The 19,603-nt window shown below is 36.5% G+C and overlaps 1 protein-coding gene across 1 annotated transcript; it reads left to right on the forward strand.

The window, feature by feature from the left end:
• The first annotated feature begins 144 nt into the window (after window positions 1-144).
• gpr107 (G protein-coupled receptor 107) lies at window positions 145-18,159 on the forward strand. Its single transcript, XM_052113330.1, has 18 exons — window positions 145-288; window positions 472-594; window positions 853-903; window positions 1,122-1,210; window positions 1,356-1,498; window positions 2,588-2,616; window positions 2,735-2,791; window positions 3,062-3,184; window positions 3,811-3,944; window positions 4,137-4,212; window positions 4,592-4,665; window positions 4,807-4,924; window positions 7,316-7,446; window positions 7,589-7,632; window positions 10,298-10,347; window positions 10,825-10,908; window positions 12,876-12,997; window positions 17,154-18,159. Exons 1-18 carry the CDS (start codon window positions 190-192, stop codon window positions 17,242-17,244), a joined length of 1,638 nt encoding a protein of 545 aa, XP_051969290.1. The 5' UTR covers window positions 145-189; the 3' UTR covers window positions 17,245-18,159.
• The last annotated feature ends 1,444 nt before the right edge of the window (window positions 18,160-19,603 follow it).

The raw sequence follows: 19,603 nt of genomic DNA on the forward strand, positions 1-19,603 counted from the left end.
AAGCGCATAAGCTGTGAACCAGAGCTGTACTTTTATGACGCTTGTTTACCCAGCCCTGGAGCGTTCCAAAAATGGCAACTGAGTGGACTGACTGCCTTGAAAAAGAATTTGACCTCGGTCATTATCTCTGTGAACCGGAAATAATAGTACGATTGACCTGCTCTTATTTTTAAAGCGTTTTTAAAAGAAATGGCGTCTGGGAAAAGGTGTTTGTTTACAGTAATTAATGCGATTTTTATGGGTTTTATCATAGAAAGTCAATGTCGACTCCATCACCTCATTCTTAAGGTATGTGTGCTCAGTGCTTTGAATGTATATAGAAAAAAAAGAAACAGTTATTGAGTTATCATCACTATTACTGAATGCCAGCAGATGCTGTCTTGTGATCATGATAGTTTTGTTTAATGAAAGCCACATTTAGCGAAATGCCTAATGCCTCCTTCGCCACTAAACATATTTGTCATGTCTCAGGATGACATCCGTCAGCGGGTCCATCTGAACACATTTGGCTTTTATAAAGATGGTTACATGATCATTAGAATTAACAGTCTCAGCTTTACTGATGGAAACACGGACAACATTGACAGCTCCACGGTAAGAGTCTGTTCTCAGAAAGTCTGAATATCGGCTCTGAGATTCATTCAGTGCACCATAATAATAAAAATAATGCCTCTCACAGTATTAATGGCAGTCTTTCTCTCCTTATGCAAGACAACCTTCCTCATAATTAATTCAAAACCAACTTAAATGTCTTATGTCAATTGCTGTATGTTGATAAGTATAACACTGGATGATGTGAGATTTGTTCATGACCCATAAACGTCTTTCTAACGTCTTCCTATTTTTTTACAGATTGGTTTCAGCTTAGATCGCGCAAGCAATAATGGCTTCTCCACATATCTGGTTAGCGTCTGTCTTCTGATATACATTTGAATATGTTATACTTAATACACTTATGAGCCAAAACATTATGACCACTCATTTGAATTTTTTTGTTGCAGTATGACATGTCATATTGTATAATATTCAATTAAATCTGATTTTAAAATAGTAATTCATTGGATGATCTTTCAGTCAAACTGTGTTCAAAGCATTTTATAATCTGTCTTTTGAACATGCAGGATGAAGGTCTTGACTATTGTCCTCTGAAAAAAGATCCAAGCAGTAATTTTGCAGGAGTTCTTCTCTTGCTGGACTTCAAAAGTAACATGTGGGTGAACTTAAGCTAACGGTGTTTGTTCTGTTGAATATATTTGGATGTAGCTGTAATTGGAACCTTTTCTCATTCAAATAAAAATTGGTCTGGAAGTTTTAGCAGTTTCTAAATGCCCTGCCATGACTTACAATATCCACAGAGTGAGGAAGAAGACTTCAGCAGAGGCAGGTTTGTTTCCCAACATCATACCCATATTGCCCAAAAACACAAAGGAAGACCTTAAGGCTGAGAATGGGAAAGGGGTACCAGTCAAGACACCAGATGATGGATCTCAGCCTGAGGGTAAGTCTCACTTATCTGAATTGTCAGTCCCATCATGGGGTATTTCCTGGCCTTCCATAACACTTAAACAGGCATTACCTCCAAAACTACCCTGAAGTGAATGAAAATGTTTAGTTTATGCCAAGCGGAATTGTGGAAGTCTATTGAGAGTATGTGTAATTCTGCTGTTTGTGTTCAGATATTTTCCAGGGCATACTCCAACTCGCTATGACTGTTTGTGCTTATTTATGTCAAGTCAATGTCATATTCTTTTATGAAAATATGGTAACAAAGAGACAAATGACTGCCTGTAGTGTTAAATTGATAGTTCACCCAAAAATGAAATTTCCCTCATCATTTACTAACTCTCATGCCATCCCAGATTTGTAGGACTTCCTCTCTTCTGCCAAACACAAATTAAGATTTTTAGAAGAATATCTCCACTCTTTTGGTCCATAAAATGCTAGTGGCCAGAACTATGAAAGTCCAAAAACCAAATAATGGCAGCATGAAAATAACACTACAGTGGTTAAATCTATGACTTCAGAAGTGTGGGTGAGATATGGATCAATATGTTTTGCAAAAAATTCTCCCCATGCCCAGTAGGTGGCGACATGCACAAAGAATGCAAATTGCATAAACAAAAGAAGAATGTGAGTGGAATTTATAGTAAAAAAGGTTTTTAATATTGAACTGTTTCTCACACACACCTATCATATCACTTCTGAAGTCATGGATTTAACCACTGTAGTCTTATTTTCATGCTGCCATTATTTGTTTTTTGGACTTTCATAGTTCTGGCCACATTCAATTCAATTCAATTGAACAGACAGATATTTTTCTAAGAATCTTCGTCAACAGAAAAAAGAAAGTCAGACACACCTGGAATGGCATAAGGGTGAGTAAATGATCAGAGAATTTTAATTTCTAGGTGAACTATTCCTTTAAATTGTCTTTGTGTGGCTGAGATACATAAATGCAGTCCTTCATTTTTAGATTCAAGAAAGCCTGTTATGTAAGGCAATTTTATCTTTTGTTCACAGTCATATTTTGTATTAGTCTAGATATAGTGATGTTTGTCTGTTCATTTCTCTCCAAAAAATATTGCAGCGGTTGCTAAATCCAAGCAAGATGTTGAGGTGAGACCTGCCTAAAAAAAACATACCACAATATGGATCACATGATTAAATGAACTCTTAAAATGTTCTGTGTCTTAATTTTACATTAACTGATTTGGATTTCATAACTCCGTTTCAGAACAAGGCAGAAGATACCTATACTCTTCAGAGCAAGGACCATGTCTACTCTTTTCAGGTACTTCGGACATCAGCCTTGTTCTTTAGCCTAGATCAAATCTTTTTAAATAATTTGGCATGGTAGAGGAACAGGACAAGTATCTCATTGTTTCTTCCTAGAAGAACTGATATAGCTTTTGCTGAGAGCCCAAGGGACTCTGTGATCTTTAACCTCTGCAACTGAACTCATGTCTGTCCGTTTTAATATTTTCCAAGGTTTCTAAGTTGACTTCTTTTAACCTTTACCCAGTTGTGAACTCTGAACTGACTGACCTGTTCTTGTTTTTAGTTTTACTTCAATGTCACAAGGGACGAACAGCAGGGCCTATATAACTTCTATTTCTATAAATGCTACTCCGTGCCAATAAACCAGGACAGCCCTGTTTCAGGCGTGCTGTCTTTCAGCATTGATGTGAGTGATTTCTGAGAGTTCTAATTTACAATTACCATAAATGTCATGCAGTTGTCACTACAAGCCCATACTTAAGTAACTTAAGTAAATTAAGTACCTGAGGATGTGTAGTGTAGTGAGCACAGTTATGGCTAAAAGCTTGAATTCCCTTCAGCCGTGTCGATATTCACAATGTTTGCACGGCCTTGAGTGCCTTACATAATACATAATAAAATATTAAGGACAAAAATGTTCATTAACATAATGTTAGTAAGTAAATCTTTCCGCTATAAGAAACTGTCACTGACATGCAAAAACAATAACATATCATTGTTCTATGGATGCTGCGCATTGATATACACAATAGCTAAGTGAACTGGTGTTTCACATCATAGCTGTTACTGTATTACATATTTTATTACAGCTGGAATGCTGAATTGCATCGAAAGAAATGATCCATTTTACAATGAGCAATTTGCTTGAATTTTAACCAAATTTGAATTTATGAAATATTTAGTGACTCCCACTGAAAAGTTGTGAAGGTATTTTGCATGCCTTTTAGCAGGTGGAATCACCTAAAAAGCACAGTTGTATGTTAATACTGTGGAACTGTTACAAGTTGTTAAAATGTTGTGATATGATTTCAGATCAACATAGAGGAGAAAAATCCAGACAGCTACCTCTCTGCTGGAGAGATTCCTTTACCTAAACTTTATATCTGCATGTCCATGTTCTTCTTCCTCATCGGCACGCTGTGGGTTCATGTTTTGCGCACCCATAGGTAAGTGCTAATGTAACAGTCCAATCTTATATTTATTTAGCATAGTTTAATTTTCTCTTTGGCTGTTTTTCACCTGTTACAAACAATAACCAGTAGAGAGCAGCAAAAACATGCCTTTTATTGTGTACTGTAAAATAGGTAAAACAGATTCTTAATTTACTCTGTGTACTGCTCTTGCTTTGTGTCTTAAAGTGCTGATGTTTACAAGATTCATTGGCTAATGGCTGCTCTTCCATTCACTAAGTCACTTTCCCTTATATTCCATGCGGTGAGTTTTTGCATCCTGACCTCTTTTATTTGAGCAGATCTGTTTTTATGTGAGGTTTTCTGGTATTAAAAAAAGAAGTTGTTTGGAAGGATCCGAAGCTCAGAATTCCAAAACTTATATTCGGCTTTTTATGATGGGATATGTAATCATACTTTCCGCTTAGAAACTGTGGTGCTGGCCTACTTGTCCGGGAATTATAAAGTTTGCCTGACAAATTGGTAATATCTGGTCATTTTATTTCAGTGTTTATTTGGCGCTGTAACACGATGGATTATGCATAATTTGTTCATTATAGGAGTGTTACTTTGTTCAGATAGGGTCTAATGTTCAAGCTAGGTACCCAAAACACAAATTTCACCATTATATTCTTGTGTTACAGATTGACTATTACTACATTTCCAATCAGGGCTTTCCTATCGAAGGCTGGGCTGTGGTCTATTACATTACTCACCTGTAAGTTCACCAACCTGGGAAAATGGTACTGTCAAAAAAGAAATGACCTGAATCAACATGACTGCTTTCAGAAAAGTTGTGTTTTGGTAAAAGTCTCTGTACCATCTACTAGCAAACGTTTTTTGTTTTTGTTTTGTGCAGACTGAAGGGGGCACTGTTGTTCATTACTATAGCATTAATAGGAACTGGCTGGGCCTTTGTCAAGCATATCCTCTCAGATAAGGACAAGAAGATCTTTATGATTGTCATTCCCCTGCAGGTATTGTCACATTTTAGTATCATCCCCTCAAATAAATGTTTCTACAAAGTGTGGTATAGTGACTAAAGATGCATTAACCTCTTCGACTCTGGTGATTTTTGGGCGACCGTCTGCAATTTTTCATACTTTAATTTAAAAGCTATTTTTCCTAATATGTCAATGTCATGTTAATATGAGTGAATTGTCTCTCCACGTGGAATGTGAATGGGTTGGGGAACCCCACAAAAAGGAAGGTTATTTATTTTCTTAAAAAATATGATATAGTGATTCTTCAAGAAACGCAACTTTCCCGCAGGAAGCTGGGTTGCCCTCTTTCCCCGTTATTGCTCTGTCTTGCCCTAGAACCATTAGCAGCCACGATAAGAAAGGAGGATGATTTTCCTGGGGTTGTGGTGGGAGGGTGTGGCACAAGCTTCTGCTTTACGTAAATTATATTCTATTATTCCTCTCCGATCCTTCTAGATCTATACCTTGCCTCCACAGAATTATTAAATCCTTAACTAAGTTCTCGGGATACAGAGTTAATTGGTCTAAATCCGAAGCTTTGTCTCTGACAGCGTACTGCCCGATAATGTCTTTTCAGCCGGGCACCTTCCAGTGGCCCAAATAGGACATTAAGTATTTGGGCATTTTATTCCCAGCAAATTTGTCTGATTTAGTTAGTTCATTTTGACCCTTTAATAAAAAGGTTTTCGAGCGATATGGGCAGGTGGGCTTCATTACATTTATCGATGATTGGGCTAGGTTAATGTTATTAAAATGAATTGTATTCTAAAATTCAACTACCTGCTACAGTCTCTCCCTGTAGATGTCCCCCTCTCTTAGCATAGTGAAGGCCTTCATTTGGAATGGGAAACATCCCAGATTACATTTCAGTAAGCTGCATAGGCCAATTGACTAAGGTGGGTTAGGCCTACCCAAGATTTTATTTTATTATTGTGCATTCAGTCTCAGACATTTGGCTCATTGGTCGCTTCCACCTGAGAGAGCCCCTCCCTGGTTTTGTATTGAACAGGAAGTTCTTGCCCCTATTTTGCCATTGCAGAGCCTTTCTATCAAACTAACCGAAGAAGTTAAATTACATCCCTTTATCTCGCATTTGCACTTGGTATGGACAAAAGTGTCCAGAATGTTTAATTCTGACATTATTTAAATGTTGCCTCAAGCTTATAGCAAGGATGCACCTTATGCAATTCAAGATTTTACATGGATTCTATTGGACCCCCTTTAGATTGTATAGGCTTGGTCTTAAAGAGACACCCACCTGCTTGCAATGCCAATCAGAGGATGGAGACATAACCCATGTCTTTTGGGGTGTAAAGTTCCATGAGTTTTGGTTGAAGTTTCAGAATTTTGTGTGTGATGTATTGAGCACTCGAGCATCATTTTGCCCCAGACTTTGTATTTTGGGAATAGACACATAAAGAGTTGGGTCCTAACCAGTGTCATCAGTAAGTTAATCACCAGAAAGATCATTTTAATGGGATGGAGGTCAGCTGGAGCGGCCTCATTTCAGGAGTGGTACTCTGAGATGGGGAGGGTGGCTGCCTTTGAAGAAGGGGCATTTAGAAGACTGGGGAAGTTTTACTTGTTTGTGGAGAAATGGGATGGATATCTGATGTTTATGGATGTATGATTTTATTATTATATTTGTATATTTTATATTTTGTTTTGTGTGTGTGTGTTTGTCTATAATCATGTAAGACTGCTGAGATATTTTTGGGGGCCAGGGTGGGGTTGTGGATTGGGAGGGGTAATAGTGGGGGGGTTAATGTTGATTCTGTGTGTACAAGTTTTGTTTTTCTATGTTCAATATGTGAATCAATAAAACAATTGTTAATCTGAAGAAAGCTGCGATCCTCCCTTTTGCGCTGATGGATAACATTTCATCATTAATTGTAGATAACATATATTTCCAATGATTTATTTAGCATGCTTTTCCTGCTGGACTTTATATTTTGTTCTGGACATCTAAGATATAACATTGGATTATTCACAAAAGCAGTCTAAGAGAAATAAAAAATGGCTCATTATTTTTTGGCAATGTAAAAGCAGATATAGTTTTTTTGCTATTTGGGGCATACAGCAGCATTTGTATGCATTTTATTTATAGCATTTTATCATAAGGCATGACAAAATGTGAAAAAAAAATTATGGGGTCTGAATACTTTCTGAATGAACTGTATGTATTCAGAGGCTTGAACAGTTTGAGCGTAAAAACATTTAGCGACATAGTACCCCCTTTTCAGGTACGCAGAGTTGAACAGGTTAAAAACTAAAATGTGTAATGACACACACACACACACACATGCCAAAAATTCACTACCCTATGAGGATTACAACCAGAGTAGTAATAATTGTAATGTTACAGTTTTGGCCTTGTGATATCAGGTTCTGGCCAATGTGGCGTACATCATTATTGAGTCCACAGAGGAGGGCTCCAGCGAGTATGGTCTGTGGATGGAGATCCTGTTTCTGGTCGATCTGCTGTGCTGTGGGGCAATACTCTTTCCAGTCGTCTGGTATATGGTCTCCAATGTTTGTATTGTATGAATAAATGGTTGGCTGTTATTGCTCTTTTAGTAGTTGACTGTGACATTTGTTTTGATGTTTAATGTTGTCCAATGTTTTTTTTTACATTTTATTTTATTTTTTTATTGGTAGGTCCATAAGACATTTACAAGAGGCATCAGCGACAGACGGTAAAGGTATGTTGAAATAACATTGTTGGAGCAATTTTCAATCAGCTTTACAGAAAAAAACTGCAGTTTCTAATACTTATGTTGTGACTACACAGAAACAGTCTTATACAAAACTCACACCTGTTTCTCATTTGTTACAACGTTTAAATTAAAAGTAATTTAAAGAAAAATATGTATTTTCAAACTTTAGAAATTCCTCCTTTTGGTATTTTGAACTGTCATAGTTTGCGATTCGCTACGTAATTTATTCATAACACTCTTTGTGTGCACTTTATTCATAAGTCTTTAGGCCATGAAATTTAATTGTGCAAAATGCACAATTTCGTTGTCAAAATGTACAGCTGGCAAAATGTACAGTTCTAAACATGTTGCTGAAACATAAGTTAACCAAATACTAAAACTGCCACAGAGATGTAAAAATGGCTCTCAATTACATTGGTAATCTTAAAAAAAAAAAAAAAAAGTTTAAAGATGAAAATGATTCTGAATTTTATTATCACTCCAGAAGTGCACAAAGTTTTGACAGTCCATTCCAGTGATTTACTCACTATGAGTAACGATGAACAGTGATCAGATGACCTGATTCAAAGCTGAAAATATGGATCCAAACCTCATTATGAATGTCTGATCAGAGGTTAATTTTTGTAGTTTTCCAACACACATTTGTCACTACGCAAAGCAGAGATACAATATTTCTCTCCTCTTGCTTGATTGTTTATCCTACCAGTGATGCTCTATCTGGCATGTGCTCTGCCACCTTACACTGTTTCCTGTTGTGACAGTAGATGCCAGGCAGCTTTTAAATGTCGTAGCTCAGAGAAACCAGCCTGGGCCTATGAAGTTATCCTACCCACAAATCCAGAGACTTGATAGACAGATTTCACCCTGCAGCATGGGATCTGTGCTTTCCATCATTTGGGATGAAGATGGCAAGTTCTCACTGCAAGTCAGATTTTAGAGAGGCAGATTTTACATGAAAGTATATTCAAATAACAAAGCAGGTAATACAGAAATAGTATTCTGTAGAATATTTGTTGAGTCTCACTGTTTTGAAATCTTGAAATTAACAGATTGAATTTTAGCAAATTTGTACCCCTTTTTTAAATTTTTTTTTAGGACTATTAAAATGTACGTAGCCCTAATACTTGGTAGTAGTCAACCTAAATATAGCCACGAGTGATAAATCGTCTTTTTGCACTGTATGTATAATTCATTTTATTCGGACTTTAGTGAGAAAATTGCTAACTTACACATGCCATCCGTGGTTGCTGGACTACTGTGTGCACTGTTATTTCCTCCTTCCTAATATAATAGAAATTTATTTATGTGCAAAATTAAAATTGGATAACTAAACAGAAATTGGAAGAAAATGCTATCTACTATTTTAAAGCACAATCTTATTTATTTTTTTAAAGATTCCTTTTCACAAAGTAAAAATTGTGTGTGAAATTGAGCAAATATAGTGCTAAATAAGAGTTTATAATTTAAGCATAAAATTGTGTGACATATTGGCCTCTCAGCCTCCCGGCTCTCTGGATATCTGCTATTAAAAACCCATATCAGTCAACCACAAGTACTTGGTAATTTCTGCCATGGCCTGGGACTACATTGTTCTTTTAATATCTCAAGCTGTCCCCCTTTCTTAAATGGAAAGAAAACATTCTTTTAAGCTGATATAAAACAAGACAGTCCAGTTTTTTGAAATGACAAATAACATGTAGGCGTATAATAACCAACCAATTATCTCAGACCAATGTTTTTATCATGCATCTAAACAGGGAGGAAAACTACTCGCCTTTCATCTAAATTTCTCAGATTGTTTGGTAAAACTTTCTAGGTTTTATTAAAATTATTTGAAAGTGTTACTTTATGCCTAAACACAAACAAAGAAAACTTCAAAATCCAACAAAATGTTTTAAATACATACGAATAAACTGAAAATATTCTCCTGCTGACATATTTTCTCCTCTCATGAGTTTGTATCCCTGGTTAAAAAAATTAAACCTGCTAAGAAAGAACACTAGATAGAGCTTTACAGGTCTTGATAACAACTACTTCCTGCTGTGCATTGTCTCAGACGTCTGTAGTAGATTTAGAAATACAAGGTGTTTTGCTGATGTTCAGGTTGTGGTGCTGTTTATTTCATAAGTGATCCTTCAAGATGTCTATTTTCAACATGCTTACAATTACTTTTGTATGTGAATGTGTGCATTTGTGCTGTCTGGTGTCTGTTATCAGAGCTCTGAATCAAGCAGGTTATTCCCATAGCCCCAGCGTTTGTGTCCTAATTTTGCCACTGCGGAAAAATTATGCACTCTCGCAAAAATAAAAAATGTGGTCATATTTAGCCACTATATTACATACACCAAACATTATTATAGCAAAGCTTGGTGATGCAATGGCATGCAGTCCATTACTTCCAGTATAAATGCTAGTATAATGCTATATTGAAAAGATTCCAAAAAAGTTCTGTCACCACTCTCTCAAATAATCAATATTTTGGTGCTGCCAAACTCTTTCATCTACTGCCTCTCCCTCTACTTTGATTGCCTCCTGATTTGAACAATTTTCACAGCAAGAATCACAGTAATTGAAGCTTGAAAGGTAAAAGGACAGCTCTCCACTCTCTGTTTTAATCATAATGGTTTGTCTTTTGTCTTTTTCTTTGTAGCTGCCATCAATCTGGCTCAACTGAAGCTTTTTAGGCACTACTATGTGATGGTACGTATTCACCTCACAGTCTCACTATCCAGACGCTGCTTTCAAATGGAAACGTGACTGGCGCTCCATTCTGTGCAGGGGTGACTGACTGTCATGGCACATTTATTAGACGTATTATTTTTGCTTGACTCATTAAATGGTGACAGCCTCTTTTTAAATGCATTCATTAGTCAGAGGCAGTGTATAACTACAGGACTGTCGCTGAATGTTATCGCACTTATGAAATTACAGACTGACTTCATGTGAATTCCACTCAACCACATTGCCCCAAATAGCTTAATTATCATAGAGATGAACAAATGGCACAGTATTCATTGCACCATTTTGGTGATCATCCTTAATGACATCTGTCTACTTTAGCATCATCAATGTATACCATTCTTGTGTTTCAATGTCTCGTCTAACATGATTTAAACATTTAGGCTATCTAATCCTTTATATAAGTGTATCACTCCTCCGTCTCTTTTTCTGGCACAGATTGTATGCTATATTTATTTCACCCGCATCATTGCCAGTCTCATCAAGGTCATTGTCCCCTTCCAGTGGAAGTGGCTCTACCAGGTGAGTGATGGCAGCTTTTACTTCAAACATACAACATTTTACAGAACACATTTAAAAAAAAAATTATATAGTAAAAATGCAGTGTGATAATTCACATCAAGAATTGATTTTGAAAATGTTAACACAAACTTTTAACACACTGAATGTGTAAGTTTGTGACAACATATTTGTGAAGTTTTAGCATAGATAATATTTTTTCTGAAGTCAGTTTCGCCTTTCTTTGAGGCTGACAAAGTTGTGCCATAAATCTTTGTGACAAGACATATTCTCAGTTTAATCTGCATAAATTCTTCCAAATGCATGACGTCAACTGTGTCTGACTTAGTTTTAGGCATCACAGAGGGAACATATAGCTTGTGGAGGTTTTGATATTTTATCTGCTGTCCCAATTATCTATTTGGTAGGGTAACTATGATTGGCTTTACCTACCTGTATATAAGACCAATAGTTTTTTTAAACATTTGAAAAACTGGGACGCAATCCTGGATTCCAGTGATTGATTGCGGCTGTCATTTGTGGCTGTAGTGATGAAATGTTTTGCGCACTACTCAGTGGCTTTTTGTAGTTTTACACCTGTTGCACAGAATCTATAAGACCCCACTGTGTTATCACAGTCATTTAGTCATAACCATTTAATATAAAGTTTTGTTAATCGTATGGAAACTGGCCCTGCATCCGAATATGCATATTTCCCTACTATATAGTATGCGAAAAGCAGTATTTCAATGGAGTAGTGTGTTCAAATCCTCAGTATTTATAAAACAGAAGGTGAGAAATACCCAGATGACTTACTACATCCGGTGAGATTCATAAGTGCCTGTTCTCTGGACACCTTACTATCCCATAATGCCACAGGAGCTGCAGAGATGTCATATTCGAAACACTGCATGCAAAAAAACAATTGGTGGAGAACCACAAGTCGGGCGGCTCTTTTCGCTTATAAGTGCTACAGTACATACAGTACTGTGCAAAGGTTTTAGGCACTTGTGAAAAAAATTCATAATGAAAAATAATGCCATAAATAGTTTTCATTTATCAATTAACGTTATACAGTCTATTGAACATAAAAAATCTAAATAAATATTTGATGTGACCACCTTTGCCTTCAAAACAGCATCAATTCTCCTATAGGGACACCTGGACACAGTTTTTCTTGGTTGTTGGCAGATATGATGTTCCATGCTTCTTGGAGATTTCGCCACATTTCTATCTATTTAGGCTGTCTCAATTGCTTCTGTCTCTTTATGTAATCCTAGACTGACTCTATGTTCAGTTGGGGGCTCTGTGGGGACCATGCCATCTGTTGCAATGCTCCCTGTTCTTATATTGTAATCTTTTTTTTTTATTTGCACAAGGAACGTTTGGAAGTCTGAAATTTATATTACTTATGGACACACTAAAGCTGAAGACATTAAAAAAAACATCTTAAGGCAAATGTTTTAGTGAAACGTCTAATTTACCTAAGACTAGGTGCATACGATTGTTAAGACTTGTGCACAGTACTGTATCCCAAGACATTTGTTCCTTGTGGTTACATTGTACTTGTTTAACAAAATCAGAATAGATTATTTTTGCGGTAGTTGTTAGTACGCTATATATTTGGGTCACGGGACAATGCCCGTGTTCCCATATGAATGTATTCATGCTACTCACCTGCATACCTAAAGAGTGTACTTCTTTTAAATGGCCAAGAAGTGCATTCTTTATCAATTGCAGTACATACAATGCATACAGTGTGCAAATTCAGATGCAGCTAAGGTGTCATATTAGATTAACAACTTTAAAATGGGCTTTTAGGTTAATGTCAGCCATTGAAAAATGAAATTCTAAATAAAACTGTTAATAAAGTCCATTAATGGCTGTAATCCTGATCATTTTCAGCATTCAAAGAAAAACATGTATTTCCCAAATACTCACCTGTACAATTATACAAGGTTAATACATTTTATGCTTCCTCCTATTCTTAGCTGTTGGATGAGCTGGCCACTCTGACCTTCTTTTTCTTAACCGGACACAAATTTCGTCCAGCATCCTACAACCCCTATCTACTGTTGTCTGTGGAGGAAGAAGACATGGAGATGGATGATGTGTAAGAATTTGTACATGCTATTTAAACACATTCAAAATCCCACACAAACATACAGCTGCTTGTATATATTTCTATTTCTATCATATATATATATATGATAGAAAACTGCAAATGAATAAACATTCTGTGTGATTGAGTTAAATATTTGTGAACATTGTTTCTAGTGTTCATTCTGCCAGTGTGTTTTTTTTTAAATTTTTTTATAAATTAACATAATTTTTGTAATAGCTGTGTTGTAGACATAGCAAACATGCTCTTGACCCGTTGGACATGTGTTGCTTCCATTGAAATTCAGGTTTGAGGCCTGCATTGTGTCCCCCTCTCTCTCTCCTATTACCTTTATGTTGCTTTGTATTCCTTTGTCCGTTTAAAGGCTTATAGAGCCATAAGTAAAACGTAAGTAACATTTTTTTGGTAGAGAGCAAATTTGTCTATGTGTGAGCATGCATGCGGCTCTTTTACATGCCAAGACCCTGTTGCGCTCTGTTACTAGAGGTGACCTGGTCACACACAGGCTTACAATGATCCAGACACCTGTCATGGCCTTAGCAGAAGCCCAGAGGGGTTTCACCTGATTGGAGGACCTGGAATACATTCTCATTACATGCCCTAGCTGCAAGCACCTGTCATGCCCCCATTTATTTACACGTACACACGCTCCCATACTGGTCATGTTCTCTTAATCTGAGCTGCTTCACCAGATTTTGTTTGTTTTAATAGCTTTTTTCTTTCTATTTCTATGGTCATTGTCGCTTTTCCCATCCTTCTAATTTTCTTGCTAGTGTCTCGGTGGATTGCATCTCTATCCTCCCAGATGTCCAAGTTTTGTTCTGTTCCATGACAACCACCACCCTCCCCACTTCCCCCAGTCCCCAAAATAGCCCTGTGACTTCATATGTCCTTGTTCCAGGCTTGCACTTTCCCCCTTTTCTTTTCCTCCTCCTCCTCTCGTGGATCTCTACCACCTGCCTTACATCGTGCTTTACTCTCACTTCTCTTCCTTCCAAACGGATTGAGCAGATTGCAGCCTTGTGGCCTATTTTCCTGGGGTGATTTGGGTGCGGCCTGATTCAGCTGTCCTCATTGAGTCTTGTGAAGAACACAGAAAAGTTGGGTGAGGGTAATCACAAAAATAGAAGGCAATGCTCTCATGAGCTGTCAGAGTTTAGGTCTAAACAGCCCATTGTGCTTTAAAAAATTTTAATGACAAATCTTTGGCTTTCAATTTTCTTTTAATTGCAAAATTTTATCTAAAAGCAGCTTTAATTTGTTAAGGCCTTTTCACACGAAATGCAAATATTTGAGATATATGAGACTTTGAATAGTAACGGTAACTTTCTATGGAGCGATTTAAAGGTGATGTGTTTTTTGGATGCTTTCTCCTGTCCCGGATTAATATGCAGGGACAACTATAAGAAAACCATTAATTCAAAACCATAATTCCTTGGAAAAGTTAACACTGTTGCTATTTGAGCACAGCTGTTTGAGCATTCCCATCATTTGACACAGCAACAGGAGGGTGGGTTTGGTGTGAGACCATCTGTTTTTTTGTTGTTGTTTTTGTTGTTTTTACCAATGGCAGATGCAGGGAGGTAATTTTTGCAGTTCTATTAACATTAGTGGCACAGAAATTACACACTTCAGCTCTAACGCTAGGTATTAACATTTGCTCGAGGACAAACCAAGGTTCTTTTTTGTTAGTTTTTTGATGATTGTGTCCATTTTATTTCTTTGTCTGGCTATGACACCAACCATATTTTTAACTTGGCATACATGTAAACCAGGCCTTTTCTTCCAAATCAGTGGTGTGCAATGTTTATTCCATAAAATGATCCCGGATCCGGGATTTAAAATGACGTCAGTAATAATGTACTTCAAATTTTAAATGTATGCGGAGGAGTTATGAGCTCATATCTGGTACCATTTGAAAGCTTAGAATGTCTACTTTCTTGAGATATGCATCACTTTGGCATTTGTTTTACATGAAGTAACTTATTTACAATAAATTACATAGTTCCACCCATCAAAAGTCGTGGTCATAATTATGTATGCTTTTGAATACATATATGTCTCATATCGCTCAAATATGACGCACATGTACAAACCATGTATCAAATGAAAGCTCTCATTGCCAGTAAGAAGTTCCAATAAGTCTTTTTATTGAGGTTTAATCACATATCTAATACACTTCGAATGAATCATGAGGTATACAATCAACATTTGTAAACATACAAGTGAAATTATTGAATATTTGCCGTGCTACTCGCGACTAGACAGCACAGTTAGCCACAAATGCTACATAATCCTTTACCTTAGGTTATTCTCTGCAAAATGAGCCGTTTTTCAGTGTTTTCTGTGGTTGTGTGCCCAAGTAATCCCTCGATATGTCACGCGAGTGCAGAAACACTACAAAGTAATGTTATATGATATTCAACAATCCAGGAAAATATGTAAACATCCGATCCGGATAAAGCATATATTGCCGTAAAGCTTAGACCCTCCGCTTTCCGGCAATGTCTCTCAAGATCAAATAGACCAATCAGGGGCTGTGATATTGCATCCTGACTGTGAAGTGATCACTAGGTAGGTTACGTCAGCAAAACACACAGACGCTGCCTCACCAGACACCTGAGTGCATATTTACCACTTTCAACAGTGTTTTATGTAATGACAAAGGGTTTTCTGTAAAATTACACTGGGATTTTGCATTTATAGCACTGTATATGGGTATGGGGAGACTTTAGATTTGGGTAGGCGAAAAGTACACCAAAAAAAGGTAATATTCCTCCCTTCAGATACATTTAAATAGATATTAAATAAAACATGATACAGACAAAATTCCTTTTTCAGGTATTTGCTGACATCTAGTGGAAACAGCCAAAACTGTCTGCATGCTGCTAGGGCAAACAGGGCTTGAGTTATACACTTTCAAAAATGAATTTATATAAAAACAATCAAAAAGCACCTCTTTTTTTAGGAGGGTTATTACTGTTCAGACAACATATATTTAATTTTTTTTAATTTTTAGCAGTGTTTTATGCAACTTCAAAGGGTTTCCTGTAAAATGACACCTAAACTGTGTATTTAGGCCAAAGTATGTGGGAATGGGAAGCTTTTTAATTTGGGTAGGCCAAATCCAGGCGGAAATCCCCAAAAATGGCAAGGATCTTAAGAGGTTAACAGAACCTCACTTTAGCAGGTTCCTGGCATTTTCTGCTATTTTTACACATCCTTTATTTTGTGCTTTGCATCTCAGTGGAGACCTTTCACTACAGTTTTTGGCAGCTTCTGAGCGTGTGCTGGATGTCTTTTATATTTTCCTTGATGTTGATCCGAGATCCAGTTCTGGAGGATGGACCAATGAATTTGCAGCAGTATTGCATTGTAAAATTGATGTCATTTGGCCATTATCCAACGTGAACCAGTGATTAATCCACTATTAATATGTCCATGTCTATAACATGGACATATATCACATTGGGGCTCATTCATTAGATTTTTTTTTGGTTGTTTGTTTAACCATGACATTATCAACATTCTACTCCATTAAACAATTTACATTTGAATGACCTAAATTTAAATGCATTTCAGAACAAACTCTGTGTTGCTTTAACAACAGTAGGTCCTCTTAGATGTGTTTTCTTATCAGTGAACAGTTTGTCACTACCAGAATGGCCATATGCAGTCCAATTTTTGTTCAAATAATTGTTACGATCAGAAAGTGTGTGTGTGAGAGAGAGGTCTAGATTTTTTTCAGAAAGTGATTTAACATTTGTTTTGTATATTTTCAATGTTCAAACCTTCTTAGGAGAGACTGATTCTGTCTTTTTATTAAACATGAGTTGTATGTATGCTATAGCTGAAGGGCTTTCCTCAGAAAATTGGGAGAGTCTGTTTTTTTTTGTTTTTTTTCCCAGAACATATTAATTAATTATTCAAGTTCAGCTTCATTCATGTCAACACTGACATTATCCACAAGTACAAAAGCAAATCTGGTCTAAAAACACTGCTTTAGCTTTTAGTTGTTTATTCAAGAGTGTTTGCCTTGCAATGGTAGCTGCATGTGACAAATTTTAAGTCACTGACAACACTGTGATACCTAATTGAGAACATGGATTGTTTTTGTTGTTAATGTCACTTCTCTTTTTCATGGCAGGGTAACTACCTCAACTGCCATGGGAGAGGGGGTTAAGAAAGTGAAGAAATTGTCAAATGGGCCATCAGAAGAGAGGGAGAGCATGGCATGATGGGATATAAAGTTCTCTTTCGGTCCTGTGTGCCTCTGGACATTTGGAACCAGCTGTTGGATATTCTTGAAGAAGAGCTTAATAGCTTAATGTGCAAAATTCCCAGTGGACCTCTCATGATCACATGCGAAGACACCGCGTTCAGATCCTCATTTATTTTATATATATATATATATATATATATATATATATATATATATATATATATATATATGCACAGACAGTATGGAGACTTTACACCACATGTCTCTATTATTCCTTATGCCACTGTAGTTTTAATAAAAATGCTTGGTGCTGTGCTTTTTTTTTTATTTTTTTTTTATTTTACACCTTACCTTGATAACGTGTGTGGGTTTTTAACATTTTGTTGTTCATTTTTATTTATTTATGACTTTCCTACGCATTGCTTGAGCTTAGACACACTGTGGCACTTTAACCTTATCTCCAGTCAAGTGAAAGCCTCTCTGGGGTCACTGGGATATGTAGAAAATGGCAGTCTTAATGACGTCTCTTTCAGCTATTATTTAAATGATCATTTCCTACTCTGAGTTTTCAGAATTAATAATTTATGTAAATGCAGACCCCAGAAAACCAACATGCAACATAAACCAGACTAATGAGTTACAAAGAATAACATGTACAGTTCTCAAGCTTAGTCAGAAATTGATGACATTGCTTTATATTTGCTCAGTATTTGTGGGTTATAAATACAGATGACAAAGGACATTAATGAAATAGATCCAGCAAATACATGTATTTCAAATGTATCAAATATGTTGATTAAAATTATTTCAGGGACCTTGTAATTTATTGTTGTAATGTAATGGAGGATTTTATTTTGATGTATAATATTTTGCTTATTTTCAGATATCTTTAAGCAAGCTTTAACAAATTGTGTTTCAGTATTAAATTGTGCAATGGTTTCATTTGTATTTGTCTCTACATTTTATTAAAATTCAGTAGATATAATTTGAAGTCACATGTAGATAGATGTTCAAGATGGAATGTAACTGACTGCAAAGAGAAGGCCAATCAGAAACCAACCTCAAGATCCTTGCTAAAAAAAAACTGTTTACAAGAATGTTCTAGTTTTCTACACAGCTAAGGAATTCACAGGAAACATTATACATTTTCTTTTAAATTATTGCGTTTGAAAATCTTAAATGCATTTTAGCTTGATTTTTCTTTTTTTTTTTGGCAACGTTATCTAAACGCCTTTATTTACCAGAAGTGATCATAAAAAGAATGTTATTCTGATGTAGTAACTTAAAATGACATTTGATCAGTGCTTGAATTGAAGGGGGGCTGGGGGGATCTGGGACCTTTTACATGGTGTTTGTACATTAAATGTGAGTCGGCAGTGTGTACACAACCACCCTACAATGTTAAAAGTCCACCCACTCCTCTTTCTTATAATTCTATTAATCAAAAACTGTGTCAAAATTAATGGTTTTCATTTCTGCTCTAAAGTGATGTCACATTAGATTAGGCCTTGCCCATGACTGGTGGCGGACTCCACCCTATTATCATAGATCCTTCCCTGAGTGATCTACCATTTTCTTCTGTATAGGAGCAGATACAGAGAGAAGAATAATGTCTCGGCTTCATAAGCATCATGAGTGTTCTGTTGTTGGCTGTAAAAGTGAACATAAGTGTCTTCATGTACTCCCGACATCAGGGCTACTGAAGATGCAGTGGACAACTTTTGATTTTGAAGGAAGTGTGCCCCAAAACATACCAAAATGTGTGTATGTTTGTGCAAATCATTTTGGACTGGACATCACCAGCCTGCTTTGTGAATGAGTGTCAATATAAAAGCAGGATTTTCAAAAATGTTGATTCTCAAGCTGGATCAGTACCAACTGTTCGTGTTCCAGCTTTATGTTCTGAAGATGTAAGTATCGCACTTTATATTTTGTGAATGTTTGTTTAAAATGTAAACGCCCCGCCCCACTTCTAAAGACCGCTAAGCAGACCGTTGACATGACTGCTTGCATGGCACCGCTCCGGTGAAGCTTTTGCTAAAAAAAATGGAGAATAATAAACCTCCACTCGCAGTCAGGAATTGAAAGCTTTTTGCTGCCTTTTTTAGAGTAATTTTCTCTCTCTCTCTCTCTCTCTCTCTCTCTTTCTACTATATTTATCCTATAATTCGGGGCTTTTGTATTCCTTGCATAAATAGGAAACATTTAGGCGTACTAATGTTTCATTATGAATAGACTTGGTAGCCTACTACGGGGGTGCTAGATATCGCGATGAAGATGATTGACAGCTTTATAGTGATTATAAAGGGAGTGTTCGTTGTGCGCTTTCTATGCTATATATAATCCATTCAGAATTTGTATAAAACTTGTTTATC

The sequence above is a fragment of the Xyrauchen texanus genome, chromosome 3 (genome assembly GCF_025860055.1).
Source record: "Xyrauchen texanus isolate HMW12.3.18 chromosome 3, RBS_HiC_50CHRs, whole genome shotgun sequence".
NCBI classification, from domain to species: domain Eukaryota; kingdom Metazoa; phylum Chordata; class Actinopteri; order Cypriniformes; family Catostomidae; genus Xyrauchen; species Xyrauchen texanus.